General features: G+C 42.4%; 1 protein-coding gene across 3 annotated transcripts in view; it reads left to right on the top strand.

The window, feature by feature from the left end:
- cdk14 (cyclin dependent kinase 14) overlaps positions 1-21,393 on the top strand; it is a 238,532-nt gene that overhangs the window by 160,300 nt on the left and 56,839 nt on the right. For all 3 annotated transcript variants that reach the window (XM_080895578.1, XM_080895579.1, XM_080895580.1), the window contains 3 exons: positions 159-222; positions 5,202-5,250; positions 16,285-16,424. In XM_080895578.1, the coding sequence (XP_080751704.1) occupies positions 159-222; positions 5,202-5,250; positions 16,285-16,424 (253 nt within the window). The remainder of the gene's footprint in view (positions 1-158; positions 223-5,201; positions 5,251-16,284; positions 16,425-21,393) is intronic.

Genomic DNA, 21,393 nt, shown 5'->3' with positions numbered 1-21,393 from the left:
AGCTGTAATACTTTATATAGTGTTTAACCACAAAGTAACCTGTTATATTTGCAGTTAAAACAGATATGATGCAAATGCTTATAAAGAACATGTGTGTCATTCTCCGTCAGGTTAACATGATCCTAATCATCACTTTTCCTTCTTTGTGTCTGTTTCAGGTCCTTGGCACTCCCTCTGAGGATATGTGGCCTGGTGTTAACTCCCTGCCTCACTTTAAACCAGGTAATTACCAGATCTTAGTATAGTTTTAATATACACACTGGCAAAAATCATGGCATGCATGATTAACTCTGTCTCTGTGGTGTAAGTCTGATGTTGTAGCAGTGCTACCCTGAAGATACATAGATCACATAAAAACAAAGGAGAGTGTTGGAGGAGGACTGAGGCCATTTGTTGTGACCATTGTATGGCTGCTGTTAGCATACAGCTTGCTTTTGCACAGGCATCAACACTTTGTACAATAAAATCTAACAAGATGCTAAAGAGTTAGCCTGAAACCGTATCTATGTAATAGATGCTATAATACTGCCGCTATGCATAAATTTTACTGTCATTAGTATCTTTAGTTGTTTGGTGTGCGGTTAAAGATAGCCTCTATGCTAACACTTTAGGCTATCTAATTCTGACTGACGGGGCGGGCAGATTGATCCAAATATCGATAATATCGATATCAATGCCGGTGCTGCTGACTGAAAGCAGGTGTCCTGCTAACTCTTCAGTCTACAGAATCAGAACGACAGATAACAAGATCACATTTTAGTGTCCAGGTTTTGAGGAAAGCCGCAGAAGCTGTTGCGACTTGGTTGTCACGCTGTTGTGTGCATTCTCAGAACTCCAAAGCTTATCATGAATATGAGGCAACACTGCCACCTACCAAAAGCTCACTGTACCCCATTAGTGCACCAGCAGCAGAAGAGGGGGTGGCAGCCATGCCTTCTGGGAGCTCATTAGGGCTTTTTAGATAGGACATGAATAGAGGGACTGCAGAAGAGCTGGAGCTGAGAACAGGGGACAGGCGAGGATGGACATCAAGAGGGTTAGCGCGAGGGTTCGGGGTAGTGAGGCATCACAAAGCTACAGTATGTGACCCAGCCTCTTATCTCCAGTGGCCAATTAGAAACCTACTGGGGTGGCTTTCGTGGTCACATGCACATACAACCCATACTAATGTGACTTTGCATCCTGTGGCCACAGCGACAGTTGGCTCTTGTTAGCCTCTCGCACACTGTGTTGCACAGCTGTGCTGCTGTCTCACCCACACAAATGTACACACATGCCCGGCTTTGGCTGGCTCCAGCCTGCGAGCGCCGCGTCTCTTCATATGACGAGTGCATGTTCAGGGCTTCTTGTGGCTGCGCTCTCAACAAACACGGGAAAAAGTGAGACGCTTGTGAAGCCCTGTAATGCCTCTGAGTGCACATCAATTACAACCTGAGTGCAGACACACAGTGAATGAGAGGATAATGCAGGAGCAGTTTTTAAGCACAAGGGAGAAATTGAACTATAATCTCCTGGAAGTGCACTTCAGGTCTAATCTGAAATCTTCTAATCTACACTGTGGCAGGAATAAAGTTCATGTTTTTCTTTGGACATCGACTGTTTTTTTACTCATTTTCTAGGCTTTGTATCTGACCAGTTTTAGAGGATTTGTGTTTGCTTGGTTGTTTCTCTCATTTATTAATCACTTTAGGTAAAAACGTGCTCACGGCATAAACTGATCTTAGACAATCTTTAGGTACTTTGTTATTAGCAGCATGTTGTTTCAACAATAACACAGTTTGTCATCCATGAAATAGCCCCAACAAGATGATTCTTAAGAGTTACTAGCAAAAAAAACTTAAGAAGTCTTAGTAGGTGTGTCCTTAAAAAATCAGAGGAAACTGGAGGATCAAAGAAGAAGTGCCCAAAAGATGAACCACAGCAGGAGAACGGTAATCCTTAATGATAGCAGGTGTTATACTACAGCTATAGCCTCCATAATCTGAATGATATTGTGTTGTATGCTAACACTTTCACAAAACTGAATGACAGGCTAGCCGACATAAGCAGATAAAGAGATGGACATATGAATAAAGCAGATCACTAGCAGAGCTCATTAAAACAAATATAATGGAAATCACAGCTGAGTAGCTGCAGTGGCTCTGTGGAGATATTGTGTGCAGACCAGCAGTGGATGGTGCTGAAACAAAACCAGTCTCTGCTGACACACTGAGTGGTAAAGAGTTAGGTCTGTGATTAAAGTGTGAAGACAGATGCAAAGACCAACTACTTGAGTATTTTTCTTTAGGTTTGTAACAATAAAAATCTGTTACTGACTTTGATTTTTTGCAGTATTTGAAACGTGTATAGATACAAACGAGCGTCTACATGTCTGAGGCTGCAGTGAGCAGCAGGTGGCAGTGTTGCGTCAGTCTGCAGAGTTTCCTCAGCAGGACTGAGCTCCTCTCAGCCGCCCGTTGTCCAAAAACACACGACTGCTGTGCCGAGGATCCGTCACATATTTCTCTGTTACTTCCACATAAATTCTGCAGCACCTTCCTGTCTTTCTTTTCTGTCCCGCTCCAACCTGAATACATCGCTGCACTTTCAGACACGATGCTGCGGCTTGGCCTTGAGTGAAGGCGCCGCTTTTTTTTCACATTTTTGTGGGAATGAAAAGGTTCCACAGATACTTCCTCACTTCCAGCCATATCTCCCTTTAGCTGCCTCCCGCCGCTCTTGGTCTCAGTCATGGTCCAGCTCAGACTGCGTATCTGAAAATGAAACCTTGAAGGGAGGGCGCATATAAAACCTGCAACACAGCTGCACAGTGCACACAGGTACAAACATGCAGACAGTCTGACCAACACCTCAGACACAGTATAATGAAGGTTCTGGTTGATTTGAGCTGTGATTCTGACATATTAATGAATACATTTCAATAATCATGTTTTGTGGTATTTAAAGAAAGGACTAACATTTGCACCAGTATGCTCGAAATATCCAAAATTATGACTATTTTGAAGCATGCATGTTTTACCAGCACAGCCTGGCTCCACCCCTCCTCCTGCTGATAGCTGGAGCCGTCTCCCCTGGTGCTCAGCGAGCTCTGGTCAGCTCACGCCGGCGCACCTGACACCAGCCTGGGCGACAGGACCCACTGCTGGCTGTCTTGCAAGCTGCAGGCTGATGCTGGAACAGGCTGTCTGGTTGCAGGCTAGCTGGATCAGGCCAACAGTGTGGGAGTCCAGACGGACTAGCTCACTGGGTGGCTGGCTAGCTTGTACAGTAGCTGACTGCACGCCAACATGGCAGTTTTGGCTGTAATTAAGAGAAGAGCGCTGAGCCTTCACACATTCACAGCATAGCGATCATAGCTGCAGAAGCACGCAGACACTGCTTCACCAAACTCCTCTTGCAAATATGACAATTTAATGTGGTTTGGCCTTGCAGCAGAGGCACATAGTTCACACTGCATTGCTCAAGAGGATTTCATTCATTTTCCAGTCCTCATTTTGGCAAACTAATACACAAAGCAACACTTTGTGTGATAACATTAAGCTGTTTTGCCTGGTCGTCGCAGGCCTTCACTACAGCACACATTTTTAAGATTTCAGACAAAGAATTAATTACATTGACTGTGGCTGCATTCCTTTAAGATGATCCGGTGAACTGTCCGGCACAGCTCAGTCTGAGGAGCACAGTGTTGAAGGTATAACTTACAGTGACAGGCCAGCTTTGTACAACATTGCATGTATATTTGTGTTTGCACTTTTCATGAGTGTGATTGTATAATGCAGGAACTTGCCTTTGTGGCAAACTGTTAGCTTTGGTTTTAAAATGTGGGACCGAAAAATGTATTTCCGGATGAGGTGCTGCCTGCAGAGCCAGAGAACCAAAGAAGATTGAGATGGATCCCAAACTAACCTCTGGGTGGTCTTGGGTCGATTTGTGCCATTTTTCATTGTTCGTATACACGCCATTTGCACTGTGTTGAATGGAATATAGCGAAAGTCTGCAAAAAAAAGTTTGGTCACATTTACTGTTAAAATTTCAGTATGACTTCCGGAAATTAGCTTCAGTGGCTAAGCTACAGACAAACTTACACTATTGGTCTTAGTGGTCGATTTGTGCCCCATTGAAACCCATTATAAACGCTATTTTTCACTGCAGATTAATTACGGTTAAAGGGATCGTGATCGTTCCACCTTCAGTCTTTGTGGGGAGCTTGCCAGCAGCTGGCCGCCTGGAGGGCTTTTTATGCTCCTGCAAAAAAAAAAAAAAGTGGATCGAAATACATGTTGGTGCTAACCCTAACCCTAACCCTTAAAACAACGAAACTATAATTAAAACTTTGTATGAATATTTCAGGGAGAAGTAGTTTTAAAAGACTGGCTAATTTAAAGTGGAAAGAAATATTAATATATAATCTTTTTATAGCACTTTTTATGGCGTGGTTGATTTGTGGCTCTAAGACCAATAGTGTATGCATTTTTCTAGGACCTCCCAGAGGCTAAATGTATTTAAGCTTTTGATTGTGGTTCACATGAAGCTGCAGTTAAAGTCTGACAAGCTAGTTACTGCAGCACTAACCGATTCAAAGTACTTGCTTTACCAAAATATATCTTTTTGCAGGTTTTGAGATGTTTTACTGCCATTTTTATACCGCAAATGCTCAGTTTGATGCAGTTTCTTTTGACGTGTGTCTCTATAGGACATGATCATCAAAGATAAACAGCCCCTGCTATGTGTCCAAATCTAAGAGGTAGCCAATCAAAAGGGAGCTGCCTTAAAGCAATAGGAACTAAAAGCACCGAGGTTATGTTTATTTCTTTTTTATTATTTTGATTTGAATCTTGCAGAACTACTCTAGTAGAATCCAAGAATAAAAATATGGAAGTGAAAATGGCCCGATTTGAAAAAGACAGAAACACAATAGCAACACTGCAGCAGTGAGCTGTGCTGGGTGGAGATTAGCAGCCAATTAACACAAGGGAAGATCTGAAACTAGGCGGCCTTCTCTGTGAGGCTAAGCTAAGGCCCTGCCACTATTTGAAAAATCGTAGTTTGCAATTAATTATTGCAGCATCTATGTCTCGTAATTTGCTGAGACGTGCACGTAGAAGTTTGGTTTGAAGGTGTTTTAGCAGGTGTGTGTCATTAACCCAGCAGCAGCTCTTAGTGCAGCCATTTAATTGCTTGTTGTTTTTTTCTCGTTGCAGACCGCTTTACAGTGTACAGCGCAAAGAAGCTCAGACAAGCTTGGAATAAGTAAGTGAGCTGTTTGTGTGTGTGTGTGTGTGTGTGTGTGTGTGTGTGTGTGTGTGTGTGTGTGTGTGTGTGTGTGTGTGTGTGTGTGTGTGTACAAGCCTGCATGCAGCATTACTGCAACATCATATGTGTGACTTGTGTTGTGCGACATCAGGCAGGAAAAGGGCAGGGCTTGGCAGTCAGGGCTTCTCCCAGATGTGTGCCACTGTTTGCCCCAGGCGTACATCTGGAGTGGAGACAACGGCGGGCAAAAGGGGAGTGTGACTGTTTTCCAGAGGGAATTTGAAATAAGCAGCAGGGAAGTGATTTCTATAAAACTCCAGCTGTCTATTCAGCTACAATCACAAAGTATAGCTGCTGGAACGAAGATTCGTCGTCACTAACTAAAGCCGTCATCACACAGGACGCTAAGACCTGCGTGCCTCCTGTGATTTGGAATAATTACACAGGTCATCCTTAATCCCCAGAGAATCTGCTGCGCCTCTAATCTGGAAAGTAAAGAATCTGCCACAAATTACTTCCCATGATGTGCCAAACATTCTGCCGCTGTATGAATTATCGCCAGAGTCATCTGCATCAGTGTATTTTATTTTATAATGATAACTGTCAATAACAAGATTCAAAGCTAGAAAACATGCCCTCAGTGTGTGCTCTTTAGTGCCAGGACATGAAAACCAGGGAGTTCGTTTCGAATTTACACTTGGATTTTTATCTTTGGACAGTAAGTCCTAAAACCTGGAAATGGTTTTTCAGCTTCTGCTTCCCTCATCTTCAAATCACTGATCTTTCTGGATGAGTTCTTGGTTAGACGTCTTTATTCAGTGTAACCCTTACATGTTTTCACAGTTTCTCATATAATATGCATTTGTTAACAAGTGGATCAGAGAGAGTACAGACATCGTTGAGGACATTTAATGTCGTATGATACAAAATACAAACGTTTCGTGGTGATGACGCTGACTTCTACCTCAATGGTCTCATTTACTTTAGATCCTAATGTTGCTGTTTTACTTCTGACGATGTGTATTCATGCTTCAAACTGTTATTTCTCCTTATGTGAAGCTAATGTTACACGATAATGCAGAAGCATGGCTCTTTGTTAAGGGGGCCACAGTGATGCTAACGTCTGGGATGACATACAAAACATCATCCCTGCAGCACTTATTTCATGCTCCACGCCGTCGTGTTCTCCTGGCTGCAGTTATACATTTTACCCCCAAATTAATATCGACCCTTTCACACGTAGTGGGCACTACAGTGGACAGCTATTCAACGGCTGTTTTCTTGTCACTCTAAAAACTAAAACTGACATTTTTACATTTTTAAACCAGTCAAATCTGTTCAATATACTTGATCAATTGAATAACTAAAGCTTAAACATATGAAGTTGAAATGAATAATTGTAGTTGTTACACAAACATGAAATATAGATATATTTTTGTTCCATTTATTTAATATTGTAAACTGAACGTAATCAAAATTGTACTTAATACTAACATTCAAATATGAATGTTATTATATTTCACTGGTAGTCTAAGTCTAAACCAGACCAACTGATATGTAGTCGTGTGTTTCATAATACATGTGTGAAAAATGACCACATGTTAACATTTTTCCAAATGAAAAATGTATTTTCATAAACACGGCAATAACTCGAAATAAACAAGCACTAAAAAGACAAGAGCCTTTCCTCTTTTAGCTCAAAGCCTCACATACCTGAAGGATGAATGTCAAACCAGGAGCGCAAACACAAACGCTCAGAGTATTTAAAAAACAAAATGAACAAAACAAAGGCTCATGGTACTCAATTACTCCACGTTATCGTGTTTTACTTACACTTTTCAGTTGTAGTTGCTGACAATAAATAATATTGATTTGAATAATTAATGATTTTAGAACAAGATACTGATGAGTATAGATACATAATTCTCAAATATTTAGATTCACTTTTAAACAGAAATATTAGGCACATGCAAAGAAGGTATTCTGTGAACCACATACTGAATTTTTTGTCTGAGATAAATGTAAATAAATACCTTAATTAACACAAACATATATGTTAACATTTTAGACATTTATTTCAGCTCATCAAACTCAAATAATTACTAAAAGGATATTCACAGAGTCTATCAGGCTCATCTAACTTATATTTATAGTGATATTTACTAAGCCTCTGAATTACTTTTTAGAGTGTATTTGTGCCAGTGTTGATGGTATACTTGCACATAAACCACTACGTTGAACACTGATGTGCCACTCCATACTAAATTCATAAGTCAGAACGTCTGTTGTCCACCTAAGTGGACATGTAACAAACTCTTTGAAAAGTACATTTAAAAAATAAAGTTCAAAAATCTTTTTTTCATGCCTAAAGATGGATAAAAATCCTGATTGAGGTTGTCATAATTCATGCATGAAAGGGTTCATAATATAAACTGATTAGTAACTGAAACACTTGGGATTTTAAGCTTATACGCTGGGTTGTAACATCAGCTCGGGATATCAGTTTGACCCCAACACTTACAGTTAATTGCTCATTGGCTGGTTGGTGTTTTATATGGTATGAAATTCGACGTGTTTCTGAGAGGCTTACTTTAGGATCCAAATATCAAAGAGTTGATCCACAAGTTCTCAGAGTAAGTATTTCAGTTGGATGGGTTTGATTTGAAAGCAACTAATGTAGAGTATAATGATTTTAATAGAAGGATCCTTTAACCTCCTGAGACCCGAACTCTTCCACTGCAGCATTTTTAATTTCTCTTTGCTATTCGGGCTGATTGGGACCCGATGAATGTAAAAACAAAGAATTACCAGATTTTTTTTTTTACTTTATTTTTGTTTTTAAGAAAAATCAGAGCCACATATGAAGATATTCGTTTAAAATGTTGATAGAACAGTAGCAGGATAATGTCCTTGTAAGTGGATATCAGGCAAAATTGAGTATTTTGGTCTAGATAACCCAAAATGTGATGTCCACATATGTGGACGCCAGGTCCTAGGAGGTTAAAGAAGTGAACTGAAGCATCCGAGGACAAATGAAAAGCAGACATAAATGTTAGCTGCGGTGGATTCCTCGGTCCCTCCCAGTCTCCTGATTTTCTCGAGTCCAGGAGGAAATAAAAATTTGCAGAAAGAAAGTGAGGTGGAATGTTAATGGCCATCACTTCCTCTCAACTGCCTTTCATCACAGTCCAGGGAACGGTGAATTCGATATGAACTCGCTATGTCCTGCCCTGAGACTTGGCTCACCCCCTCGTGCTCTCTGTGTTTCTGGTTTCCATCAGCCATTTTTCTCTGCTGCACTGTTTTTCTTCCAGCTGTGAAAATGCGGACGGCTGATGGACAGGAAATCAATCTGTGTCTATGGGGGTTTTATGTGTTTGTGTGCTTTGACGTGTATTGTAGTACAGTTGTTTCCCCCAAAGGCCAGAGGCAAAGTTTTTGTTAAAGCACTGCATTTAAAGTCTGTGTCACAGGTGACAAGAGTACAAAACACGGCGCTGTGGTCAGGTCGCAGCAACAACAGCAGCTTTGAAATGAAAGGTTTTTGTTGAAATGCAAATGAAATGTAAACCAGATCTTTTCCTCACTTCACACCAACTGCTGCTAGGGCCTAAAAATACACTCAGCGGACACTTCATTAGTTACACCTCGTCAGACCTTTTTTGTGGCATAGATTCAAAATGGACGGTGGTTCCTCAAAGATCTGTACATGCATGATGTGGCTCGACCGTTCCAAAGGTTTGAGTTTATATCTGGTGACTGCTGATGTCTGATTGGCCAGTTTGAGATGATTTGAACATGTGACATGGTGCATTATCCTGTTGGAAGCAGGGGTGTGAAACGTACGGCCCGCGGGCCACATCTGGCCCATTAAAAATGTCATATTATTAATATCCCAACAGTACGTGGGAGACGAAACTTCAGCCCTGCTGTGAATCCATGCAGGCAGGGGTGCGACACACCATGTGGCCAATCACACGCAACGACACACTGGGATCATACCATTGTGTGAAAGAAGGAAGGGGGGCAGACGTTCTGTGGTACGGGCCAGAGAGACGTGAAGCCCGATTTAAAGACAAGCGTGTCGAGAGAAGTGAATAAATGAGTTAAAACGTAAAATTATCATCTGTCTGCATGTCAGTGATATCGAGTGTCTAAATGAGTCTCGCAGGCCCGAACGTGCGCTGGAAGCCATTTATAATTCTTGTTTGATCTGCCGCTCAACACAAACAACCACAAGCAGAAATCTTTACTTTTAACTGTATTTGCACAAGTTTTGCAGTTTTTTCCTACAAATTTCCCTTATGGCCGTTCATACAGTGGGGCAAAAAAGTATTTAGTCAGCCACCGATTGTGCAAGTTCCCCCACTTAAAATGATGACAGAGGTCAGTAATTTGCACCAGAGGTACACTTCAACTGTGAGAGACAGAATGTGAAAAATAAATCCATGAATTCACATGGTAGGATTTGTAAAGAATTTATTCGTAAATTAGGGTGGAAAATAAGTATTTGGTCACCTCAAACAAGGAAAATCTCTGGCTCTCACAGACCTGTAACGTCTTCTGTAAGAAGCTTTTCTGTCCCCCACTCGTTACCTGTATGAATGGCACCTGTTTGAACTCATCATCTGTATAAAAGACACCTGTCCACAGCCTCAAACAGTCAGACTCCAAACTCCGCCATGGCCAAGACCAAAGAGCTTTCGAAGGACACCAGGAAAAGTATTGTAGACCTGCACCAGACTGGGAAGAGTGAATCTACAATAGGCAAGCAGCTTGGTGTGAAAAAATCAACTGTGGGAGCAATCATCAGAAAATGGAAGACATACAAGACCACTGATAATCTCCCTCGATCTGGGGCTCCACGCAAGATCTCATCCCGTGGGGTCAAAATGATCATGAGAACGGTGAGCAAAGATCCCAGAACCACACGGGGGGACCTGGTGAATGACCTGCAGAGAGCTGGGACCAAAGTAACAAAGGTCACCATCAGTAACACACTACAACGGCAGGGAATCAAATCCCGCAGTGCCAGACGTGTTCCGCTGCTGAAGCCAGTGCACGTCCAGGCCCGTCTGAAGTTTGCCAGAGAGCACATGGATGATACAGCAGAGGATTGGGAGAATGTCATGTGGTCAGATGAAACCAAAGTAGAACTTTTTGGTATAAACTCAACTCGTCGTGTTTGGAGGAAGAAGAATACTGAGTTGCATCCCAAGAACACCATACCTACTGTGAAGCATGGGGGTGGAAACATCATGCTATGGGGCTGTTTTTCTGCCAAGGGGACAGGACGACTGATCCGTGTTAAGGACAGAATGAATGGGGCCATGTATCGTGAGATTTTGAGCCAAAACCTCCTTCCATCAGTGAGAACTTTGAAGATGAAACGAGGCTGGGTCTTCCAACATGACAATGATCCAAAACACACCGCCCAGGCAACAAAGGAGTGGCTCCGTAAGAAGCATTTGAAAGTCCTGGAGTGGCCTAGCCAGTCTCCAGACCTCAACCCCATAGAAAATCTGTGGCGGGAGTTGAAAGTCCGTGTTGCTCGGCGACAGCCCCAAAACATCACTGCTCTCGAGAAGATCTGCATGGAGGAATGGGCCAAAATACCAGCTACTGTGTGTGCAAACCTGGTAAAGACCTATAGTAAACGTTTGACCTCTGTTATTGCCAACAAAGGTTATGTTACAAAGTATTGAGTTGTATTTTTGTTATTGACCAAATACTTATTTTCCACCCTGATTTACGAATAAATTCTTTACAAATCCTACCATGTGGATTCATGGATTTTTTTTTCACATTCTGTCTCTCACAGTTGAAGTGTACCTCTGGTGCAAATTACTGACCTCTGTCATCATTTTAGGTGGGGGAACTTGCACAATCGGTGGCTGACTAAATACTTTTTTGCCCCACTGTACCTCACAAAGAAATTAAACAGTAAACACATAACCTGTTGAACCCCAGTGCCCCTGGAGGCGAGAGGGAGAACAACTGGATGATCAGATCTGTTATTTAAATATTTATGTATAAAGTTTGAGACCCCTGCATTAGAAGATGGGGTACACATAAAAACCCAGGCTGGCTTTGACATTTAAATGATGGTCTGTAGGTACTAAAGGAACATGGATGGGTAGTCTTTGTGCATGAGGTTGCTGCGATGTGCACAGACTAAGTATAAGCAGGAGTATATGCCAGTGGTAAAACTCACCACGGAGTACTACAATTACTTTATTAAACGAAAAGTGAGGTGGAAAACTACTACTACTATCCTCAGATCAGTTGCACTGGGGCCTGTTTGGTCATGTGTTGCTGCCTTCACACTTGGTTTTTATTCAACAATCTCGTCATTAAATTAGTCAGACATGGTGAAAGCATTTCATAGAAATTCTTCAGACAAAAAACACAAAAGCTTTCTACCTAAACAGCTCCGAGTGGCCGAGATGAAAGGTCTCCTATGCTACTTTCAGTTGTGGTGACGAGACAATAGAGGCAGGTGGTCTCCTCGCCCTCGCTTCTCGAAAGTCCTTCCTGTAGTTATTTTGATGGATTACCATGAAAAAGCACTTGCCATGCTCCAGTGAAGAAGGAATGCCTCAGCCTGCTGTGAATGTGTCATCACCTAGATCTGTTTGATAGCCACAGGAGACACTATCGATCTTAATGCAGATGTTGGCTCGTTCGCTCAGCTAAGTTGGCAGCAATAGCAGAAAGGAATGCACACCTACCATGCATCAGCAGCTTTCAAAGGCCAACATACTGATATCCAGGAGACTTCACACCAACAACTATGTGCCTGCACTCTGTGCGCCTGCAGAGAAAAGACAACACCTGAATCCAGCTTCACTTACAGACTGCGACTAAACAAAGGCACGTTCATAAGGTTTCACTGGAAGATTTGTTTTTAATGCAGTAGAGTTTATCATTCCAGCTGCAAGTTTGGGACATGGTCATATTAACCTCACAGTAATATAAATTAGTGTCCCCTGTTTACATCCAGGGGACATGTTTTCATCTCAGTATAGATTATTAGTTAATCTGCTGACTGATTGAAAAGCAGGCTAATTATATCAATTTTTCAGTTTTAGTGAAACTGGAGGTGGGGATGATATATAGATCTGCAATAGGCAGATCTGCAAGCGCCTCCTCTGATTGGACTATCGGTAGGGGTGGGCGATATAAATGATATACGATAGAAACGATATAAATTTGGCCAACGATAGAGATACTATATCGCTCTACCGCGATAGCACATGTTGATGATGTCATCAAGCTGCACCTGTTTTGGTCGAAAGCATCGCAGCGGCTACAACCATTATCATCTGCAAATTATGGCGGGCGACAGTCACAGCAAAGAGATGAAGCACTTTTGAAACATGGGGAAAGCCAAAAACTGCGCTTCCTCCACTTCCGTAACATTGATTCATTAATGTTGAATTCTCTCGCAGCTGCTCTGTTCCCATGTTGTTTCAGTATATTAATAACTAACCTCGTATTGTGGATGAATGATCTCAGTTGTTCTCCTGACTGAAGTTTGCCCCGTGTATAGCATCCTGCTATGCGATTGCATTTGTCCCTGACCACCAGAATCCCTCATGTTAACTTTTATCAAGTGGAAAAAAGTTGGCGTTCATCCTCCAGCTAATGTTATGCTAACATAGCTGTTAGCTAGCAATCACGTAGCACAACATTATATACCAGGTAGTCCAACTTCAGTAACCTGCAAACGCCACTGCTGTTTAGTTTTCTGTCTTCATTTATGTTGGAAGTGATAGCAGAGCTGTACGTTTGAATTAGTTTCAAAAATCTCTCAGAACATGGTAGGTCATGTTTAGGTGTAAACTAGCGAGCTAACTTCCTGTTAACTTCTAACTCCGTTAAATTTAATAAATTCTGTTTTCATGGATGTTAAACTTAATTATTACACCTGGTAAAGCAGCAACGCTGATGATTTTATTAAAGATGAAAGAATTTAGACCGTTTTTAACTCTCAGTGTTCCTTTGACTTTGGGACCTGAAGCTGACGGAGTTTTGGACCCAGATTACTCCGCGAAGCTCCTCACTACGGCAGCCGTAATGCTCTGACGATCCATCAAGCAGTGCGGCTTACCAAAGTTGTACTAAAACATTTTTTAACAGATTTCTGCCCAAATCGGTTCGAGGTCAGTAAGCACAACCAGAATTCATACATAAGGGGCACTCTCGATTTTTGAGAAAATTAAAGGATTTTAAGTCTTTATAGTGTGGAAAATACGTTATACAGAAGAAAAGAATATATTGTGATATATATCGTTACAGCACATGCTTCAAATTATACCGCGATGTGGATTTTAGGCCATATCGCCCAGCCCTAACTATCGGTGACCTAAGGAGTGATGCTCTTGGTTTGGAGGCCACCTTGACTTCGGCCACAGTTTTCATCTTCAGCTCAGTAGATGCAGCTGCTGTTGCAGTTGGTCCATACTGCTCACAATTGCTTCCACTGTGCTGCAGCTTCTGGGTCTCCAGCTTCAATATTATAGCGCTGAGCTGCCAGGTGCTTCTTTGTCTATTACTTTAATGTTCTCATGCCTTAGTTTTAGTAGCCTCATTTCTCATCAAGACGTCCTGGTTCCCCAACACTGGACAAGGACTTTGTTACAGCAACGTGTGAGCTGGTGTGGCTTCAGTTACATGTTGTTCACTCATGTGTGGTAGTGAAAATTCAGATGTATGTATTGTAGCCAGCAGGGACGATATATAGAGCAGCAGCCCCCACCCCCGGACCACGGACCGGTACTGGTCCGTGAGTCGTTTGGTACCGGACTGCAACACCTTAAAGGCCGGTCTGCGACGGTCCGCTGGTCTATAAAATAAAATAATATGACGAAGACAAAAACTGTGGTATTTTGTAAATATAATAATAAACGTGAATTCACTGTGTAACTCTGTAACTTTATTCACAGCGTCCTCCTGAAATGCGCCAACAACATTGAGAGTATTATTCGCCTCTCTTCCCCTTAATGCTCTCTGGTCGCTATGGTAACGTGTAAATATTCCTTTCAAAATAAGACACACAACTACAACACGGGAAAAAACCCAGGGAAACCGAGTTAGCGATAAAAACCCTGAAAACCATAAATTCCACACCCGAGCCTCAACTCTCACGGCCCGGTGCCAAACAGCTCACGGACTGGTTCTGGGGTGGGGACCGTGGATTTAGAGGATCGAATGAAGTGTTTAGTTATCTGCTAACACTGGCAAGCTGCACCTGTAAACTGTACAGGTGGGATAGTGGAGGTCTAGGATGTTACAGTCCCAAGCTCTAGCAGGCAGCAGTGCGCTTTCTCTCTTTTCCAGTAAAGAATGAATGGTTACCTTCAGACTGCCACTAAGAAAACCAACATATAATCCCTGAGCAGGAGCGATGAGTAACCATGTTTTACACAGGTGTTTGGATGTGAACCTGCAAGGAAACGAGGTTGTTGGTGCTAGTGCTGCTAACAGCAGCCACAGTGTGTAATTCACTTTGATTATTGAAGAGCATAGTTTTAGAAAACGCTCTTTAATATAAATAACTATCATTTTCTTACTGTTAGCCTGGACAATAGGCCTGATTAGTTTTTCTTCCTTTTAAAGACTAAAAAACCCAAGAGCAGTTCCTAGTGATCGTAGCTTTTCCTCCCTTAGCTTGTGTTTAGTCTCTGTTCCCATGTCTGCTCTCTTCTTTTCCTGTATCCCACGAGTCGCTGCGTTGCCTATGTTTCCTCAGTTGCCTGTGTTTCATAGTTTTAGTTTCCTGAGTCCAGTTTAGGTTCTAGTTCATGTACAAGGTTTTTGAGTCTTTTGTAGAGGTAATTTCTTATGGCGAGTGTATCCAGCGAATAAAGTTGTGCTTTGAGTTTAATCGTCCGTCATTTGGGTCTTTCCGCCTGCCTGCCACACAGCAAAACATGACACCTGGATGCTTTCTGTTTAATGAAGCTCTTTCTTTAACCTTTTTTGTGGTATTTTGTCTGCTTGAGCTTCCAAAATATTAAATAGTTGCACAAAATCATGGCTGTTACCTCTTTCATCTTAATCCTAATGTTATCATTTGGCTCTAAAACACAAAACCGTAGAACAGCAGGCCTTAATCTATCGGTACACTTTCACACACTGTCTGGTTTGTCTTCAAAGTTTTCAGTAAAGTTACACCCAGTATGAGAAAGAAGCTTGTAGAGGCCCTGATGGACTTCATTAACTTTATCTCTGCTTCTGTTCTGAGTGGCGTTGATGAGTTGAACAGAGAGTTATCCTCCCTGCATCTCTCCGCTGATAAGTTGAGTCGAGATCCCCTCTGAGAGTCATGGGAGTGGCTGTCAGAGTGCTTGACTAGGGACTCAGCCACGAGAAACCCAGAGAACATGAGAGGCGTTCTGAGTACTGCGAGCGTGGGGCCGGTGAGCAGCGCAGAATAACATCATGTTTATTTAATGCAGTAGATGCCTCATTACTGCCTGAATTTGTTGCTATTCGCTTATTTTCAATCTTTCCTCTCCCTCGGCGCTGCTAGCTGGGCTGGTTCAGGAGTTCAGTGACTCCCAGTTCGAACGAACACACACACACACGCACACACACACACACACACACACACGCACACACACACACACACACACACACACACACACACACACACACACACACACACACACACACACACACAGTCTTTCTTTAATGAGGCCCTTCATTGTTTCTCACGGTGACCCAGTCAACATGTATGATTCAGACTCAAAAGAAAAAGGTGTGAGCTTTTGCATGTGTGCGTTTCTTAGATGTGTTTTTCCTCTCGAGTCAGCAAACCTTCAGCATAATTAAACCGCTTGCTGCTTGTTGTCAGCAACTCTGTGATTTGGAGAAAGTTGCTCTGTCTGTGTTTAGAACAAACTGACTGTATTTTACTTGGATGCCTTTACTGCCTATTTCCAATGAATGTATCTCCAGATATACTGTTCACGTGTCTTTTCGGTGTCACTCTGGTGTCTGACTATGTGTAACTGTGTGTTTAAGGTTGGGCTATGTGGACCATGCTGAGGAGTTGGCCTCCAAGTTCCTCCAGTGCTTCCCAAAGAACCGGCTGTCAGCTCAGGCAGCACTGAACCATGAATACTTCAGCAACCTTCCTCCACGGCTCTGGGAGCTGCAGGACAGTACGTAACACATCATCATTGCCTGCAGTGTCGCAGCCATTTGCCACCATGTATTGAAATACAGTGCTGATAGAGACCGCTGAGATCCTGCCCACACCCAAGGAAAAGCCAGTTCAAGGCTCTCTGCTAACTTTGTGTCCTTTTCAATGCTGTCTGCTCACTAAAGAAATAAAAAGGTCTGTGCTCAGTTAAAACATCATCATGAATCAGTTCAAGTCATGACTGTCCATGATTGTCTTCTAACTTTATCCTTTGGAAAAAATCCAAAACAGGCTATGAAACAGATACAGAAACATGAGACGAGTCATTTAAATTTGAAGGGACACGCTTTTCTTTCTTTCACCTGACATAAGCAAGTGTCTGTCAGTCACGTGATATTAAATCAAAAAATCACTGCTATGTATCAAATTAAACACTCTAAAAACAACAGCTGGACAATGTTAGTCTTTGTTGTTCAGTTTTAACATAGCTGTATTCAAACCCCCCGAACAAGATGGCCGTGCAGAGATGGAAGTCTGGATGCAGCAGTGAGATTTAGCTTTTCCTCAGTATGTGTGTCCAAGCATTTTTCACTGAAAATCGATTATCCAAGTGTTTGTTTATTCAGCCAACACGTCTGACAGTGTGCGGCTTGTGTGAGCGTGTAGTGTGGAAAACTGAAAAAACTATGCTATGTTTGTACAGAAGCTCACTAACATGTAGCTTAGCTTTAGCATCAGCTCCTGAGAACTATGAGGCAAATCCATTGCAATGTTCTGAAAATAACAGGAAGTTAATTGTTGTAGTTTGAACCACTGAACTTAATCATTAACAGCGTGTTCTGCAGAACCTGCTCCAGCACACAGCTCTCGGTGACAATTAGCACATTTCAAAATGCTCTGCATTGAATTGCTGCATTTTGCATCAGACATCACATTTGTGCTTGGAGTCATAACTCAATTCTGAACACATGTTATACACACAATGCTTTACTTTTTTTATCTGACTGTGAAAATGAACTGCAAGGACGAAGACACTCCTTATAACCCCACAGCCCAGCTGCAGCTGTCTCAGCCATACGGTGCCGTCAGACAGCTTAATGATGCAGAGTTAGTTAAATGCAAGAATATAGTATATATTTGTACACATTAGAACCATATAGTGCAGTATTCTATTAGTGCGGAATAGAAAATATCAATGACTGTGCAATAGAACAGCACATAATAGTAGGAAGGCTCTCAGTAGTGAATAGTACAGGATGTGATGAAGAGGAAAATGTCTGGTGGGGAGTGTGGGCGGTTAGTGAAGCTTGTCCAAAAAGCTCAGCTGCAGTTTGCACAGAACTTCTCTTTGACAGTGTGAGCCCGGGGTGCACAAAACCATACGCATGCCAACAAACCACAAGTCTCCTGACCTGATACGCCACCTTTGGTTCTTGGTCGCTGAAAGCTGGAAACCCAGCTCTCATTACCAGTGTCGGGTCAATTTCATACGCCAGTTGAAAGTGTTAGGTCAGTGTTGGTCCATCACAGATGCACAGAAATGCAAGTGGACAGAAAACGTAAAACATGAACCACACAGTGGTCGGACGCAGAGAACTTCAAAGATTCAGCCGAATTCAAGTCAGGTGTGATGTTAATTTAATGGACTGCGAGCACTGAGGAGTCTGCTGTGCTGAATGCTCAATTAAGTCATTAATTTGCTTGTTAATTAATTACACACTGTAGAAATATTAACAGTTACACAGACGCGATGATGCAGCGGTTAGCACCGTGTTTGTGTGTGTGTGTGTGCGTGTGCCCATTTCCCCTCTTCTGATGTGGCTTTGCTTCCATGATTACTGCAGGTCAGGGTGATTCAGGTGCAGGTGTGTGTTTATTACCTGTCTGTCACCTCTGTGTGTCTCTTACTTGTTGCCAAGGCTCTCTCTTGGAAGCCTCTGAAAAGTGGAAAAGGATGTTTTTGCCTTGCCTCTCATCCCGTTTTTTGGCTTTCTTCAGCTCACGTAGATCGTAGTCGTCTCTCTCTATGCCTGAAAAGAAGGCAGCTGTGTGGATGCCGATGAGACAGTAGGCCCAGTTGGACCTCTGCTGTCCACTGCCATACGCTGAGTTTGATTTTGCCCAGAGAGAGCGTGTCTCTGTAAAGAAGCCCCAGCTTTCGACGCATCTTCATTTTAGAAGCTCGTGTATTTTGGGCGCAGCAGTCAGCGGCTTTAGGCAAAGCTTCACAGTTAGGCTACGTTTCAATTAATCCTACAGAAATGCTTGAAAGTATGTCAGAGATGACTGCCTATCCATATTGTCTGACAAGCTACAGATACATGTGTAAATCCCTTACGCTGTAATTCATTAGTAGTGTGAAAAGCCTGCTCAGCAGACCTGAGTGTGCCACCACTGACGCGCTGCTTATTTTAATGACAGAACTGCATTTTTAATTCCCCCCGATTAGGATTTTTCAGTATTATTAATCCTGTTATCAGCACCCAGCAGGTTGTCGTGTCTGAAAAGAATCAGAAGGCAGCGGTCAGTGAGAGAGAGGAAAGAGATGCCTCGTTTTGATTTTTGTATGCTCGCTTTATCTCTCTCTTTTCGGCATGCAAGTGTGCCACAGGAGAAGCAGCGGCGCAAACTGAGGGAAGAATGGGAGTGAATTAAAAGAGTTTAGAAAATGAGGACAGGAGTGGATAAGCAGGAAAATGGTATCTCAGTATCGTGGGGGAAGGATGTGTCAAAATTATGCAAATGAAGAGTGAGTGTGAGATAAAGAAGTGGCTAATTACTCCAGCTGTGAGTATTTGGCTGCGACTGCAGCATAGTGATTGTGTTGTTTGGCAGAAACAGGAGCCAATGGGAACGGTCCGCCAGAAACATGCTGCACTGCCGTGTAGTTAAAATAAACCAAATGAAAGAGATCCTGACTTTTCTAATGACAAACACGCCAAAGGAAAGTCAAGGAAATGTCTCGTGTTCTCCCTGACGAACAATGTGTTTTCTATGGTCAACTGTGCGCTCTATTATCCTGTGTATTATGGATTTGTTCAGACAATACCCAGACAGATTACAGCGAACAATGAAAGAATTACTGAGACAATGGAGCTCCCGAGGTTGCTGTTAACTGTGCGGATTGCCTTGTGACATTTTTAATTTGATTTGAGTGAGAGTGTGTGGGTGTCTGGCAGTGCATGGAGAAAGTGCAAAGGCCTTTGGATAAGCAAAATACAAGTCCCCTCTCTCAGGGCTGGATGTGGAACAGACATTAAAGTACTGAGACACAGCAGTTGTCCTCCAGTTCCACTGCTCTCTTGGCAAAACTCTGCAACTATTTCAGAGTCAGAGATGAAGATGTGTTCTCCTCACAATGGACAGCGTCGATTCATTTTCCACCCCCAGAGGAATTTGGTTATAAATGCAGCTTTTTAATCTTATTGTTTTCCAGACAAGGAGCCAAAGGAGCTTCAAAGATAGAGGATCCCCACGCTGATTTACAAATTTTTAACCAAAAATGAAACATGCTAATGCTCTTCGACCAGTTTGAAAACCCTGACGCTGTTTGCTCTTCTTCTGTTTTCATCTCACATCCCCCCAAATTCCCTTGATGATTAATAATCATCTGCCTCGCTGTGCAGTTTAGGCTTCACAACTGCAAACAATGGTCACCGTTCCTTCTTCTGTTTGGACTGAATCCAGGGAAGGCATTCCTATTAAGTCCTTTGTATAGAAATGAGCTGTAATTCAGCTGAGGGCTCAACAGGGGTCAGTCCATCCATCCAATCTCTTCCACTTATCTAAAAGCCTGGAGTGGGTGGAGCCTATCCCAGCTCAGGGGTCAGTCAGTACAAGTAAATAAAGAGCTAAATGAACCCCCTACTTTTTGTAGCTTTCTTAAACACCGCATCGATAATGTGTCTGAAGCGAAAAAGGAAGACTTGGTCATTTCATGCTGATTGGTCAGTTAAGGTTTCGTGACATATTTCGGTGGCACTCCATTTCCAAGCGGTATCTGTTGTCTTCATCCACACAAGAAACTGCCTAGGAGACTTAAGGGAAGACTCGATCGTCACAGTGTAACACAACGTTTTTCAATTTCAGTGATACCAGTCTGTCCAGTCAGGATGTAAACACAGGCCAGTGGGAATCCATTTCACCTGCTTTGAAAGTGGACAACAATCAAAAAGAGGATGTTTGTGAGGTGGTGACCACTAGGGCTGCCACAAACGATTGTTTTGATAGTCGACTAGTCAGATCATCATCCATTGGACGTAAAACGTTCAGCTTCTTGCACCAGCAGCATCTGCTCTTATTTAACTATCATTATCTTACAGCTTTAAGTGTTTAAGTTAAGTGCTAACTAAAAATAAAGACAAGATGATAGTTTGTTAAATTTTAATGAAATTTGCAGATTGTGAAGTTTAATAAACTCCTTGCTATCTAAAATATAACAGGACACTGGAGTAAATTCTCGAGCATCTCACACTTCTGATAATCAGCTGTCTGCTTGACGTTTATTCAGCTGTGTGAAAACTTTAATCTCAGCCAAACCGATTTACTCAGGAACAAATAAAATACTAAAAAAAATATAACATTACATATTACAAATAACATTTTTAAGTGATCTAAGTGACTCATATATCATGTTTAACCTGAGTAGCGAAAGACGGCGGTGGGTTTGAAAACGATTTGCCGGGAGTCCGGTGTTCTCACGGCTCTAGTGAGCCTTGCCCCCGGCTAGCTATCGAGCTGGTGGCTAACAGACGTCTCCGAGCACTTTTGAAAATATGTGGTGTCTTGAGCAGATATAGGCTACGTCCACACGTACCCGGGTATTTTTGAAAACGCGGATTTTTCTACGCGTTTGCACCTTTCGTCCACACGTAAACGGCGTTTTCGGTCACTGAAAACGGAGATTTTTAAAAACTCCGGCCAGGGTGGATATTTTTGAAAATTCAGTTTTTGCATTTACGTGTGGACGAGAAAAACAGAAAACGCAG

Source organism: Rhamphochromis sp. 'chilingali', assembly GCF_963969265.1.
Source record: "Rhamphochromis sp. 'chilingali' genome assembly, chromosome: 11".
NCBI classification, from domain to species: Eukaryota; Metazoa; Chordata; class Actinopteri; order Cichliformes; family Cichlidae; genus Rhamphochromis; species Rhamphochromis sp. 'chilingali'.
This window is presented reverse-complemented; position numbering and strand designations above follow the sequence as displayed.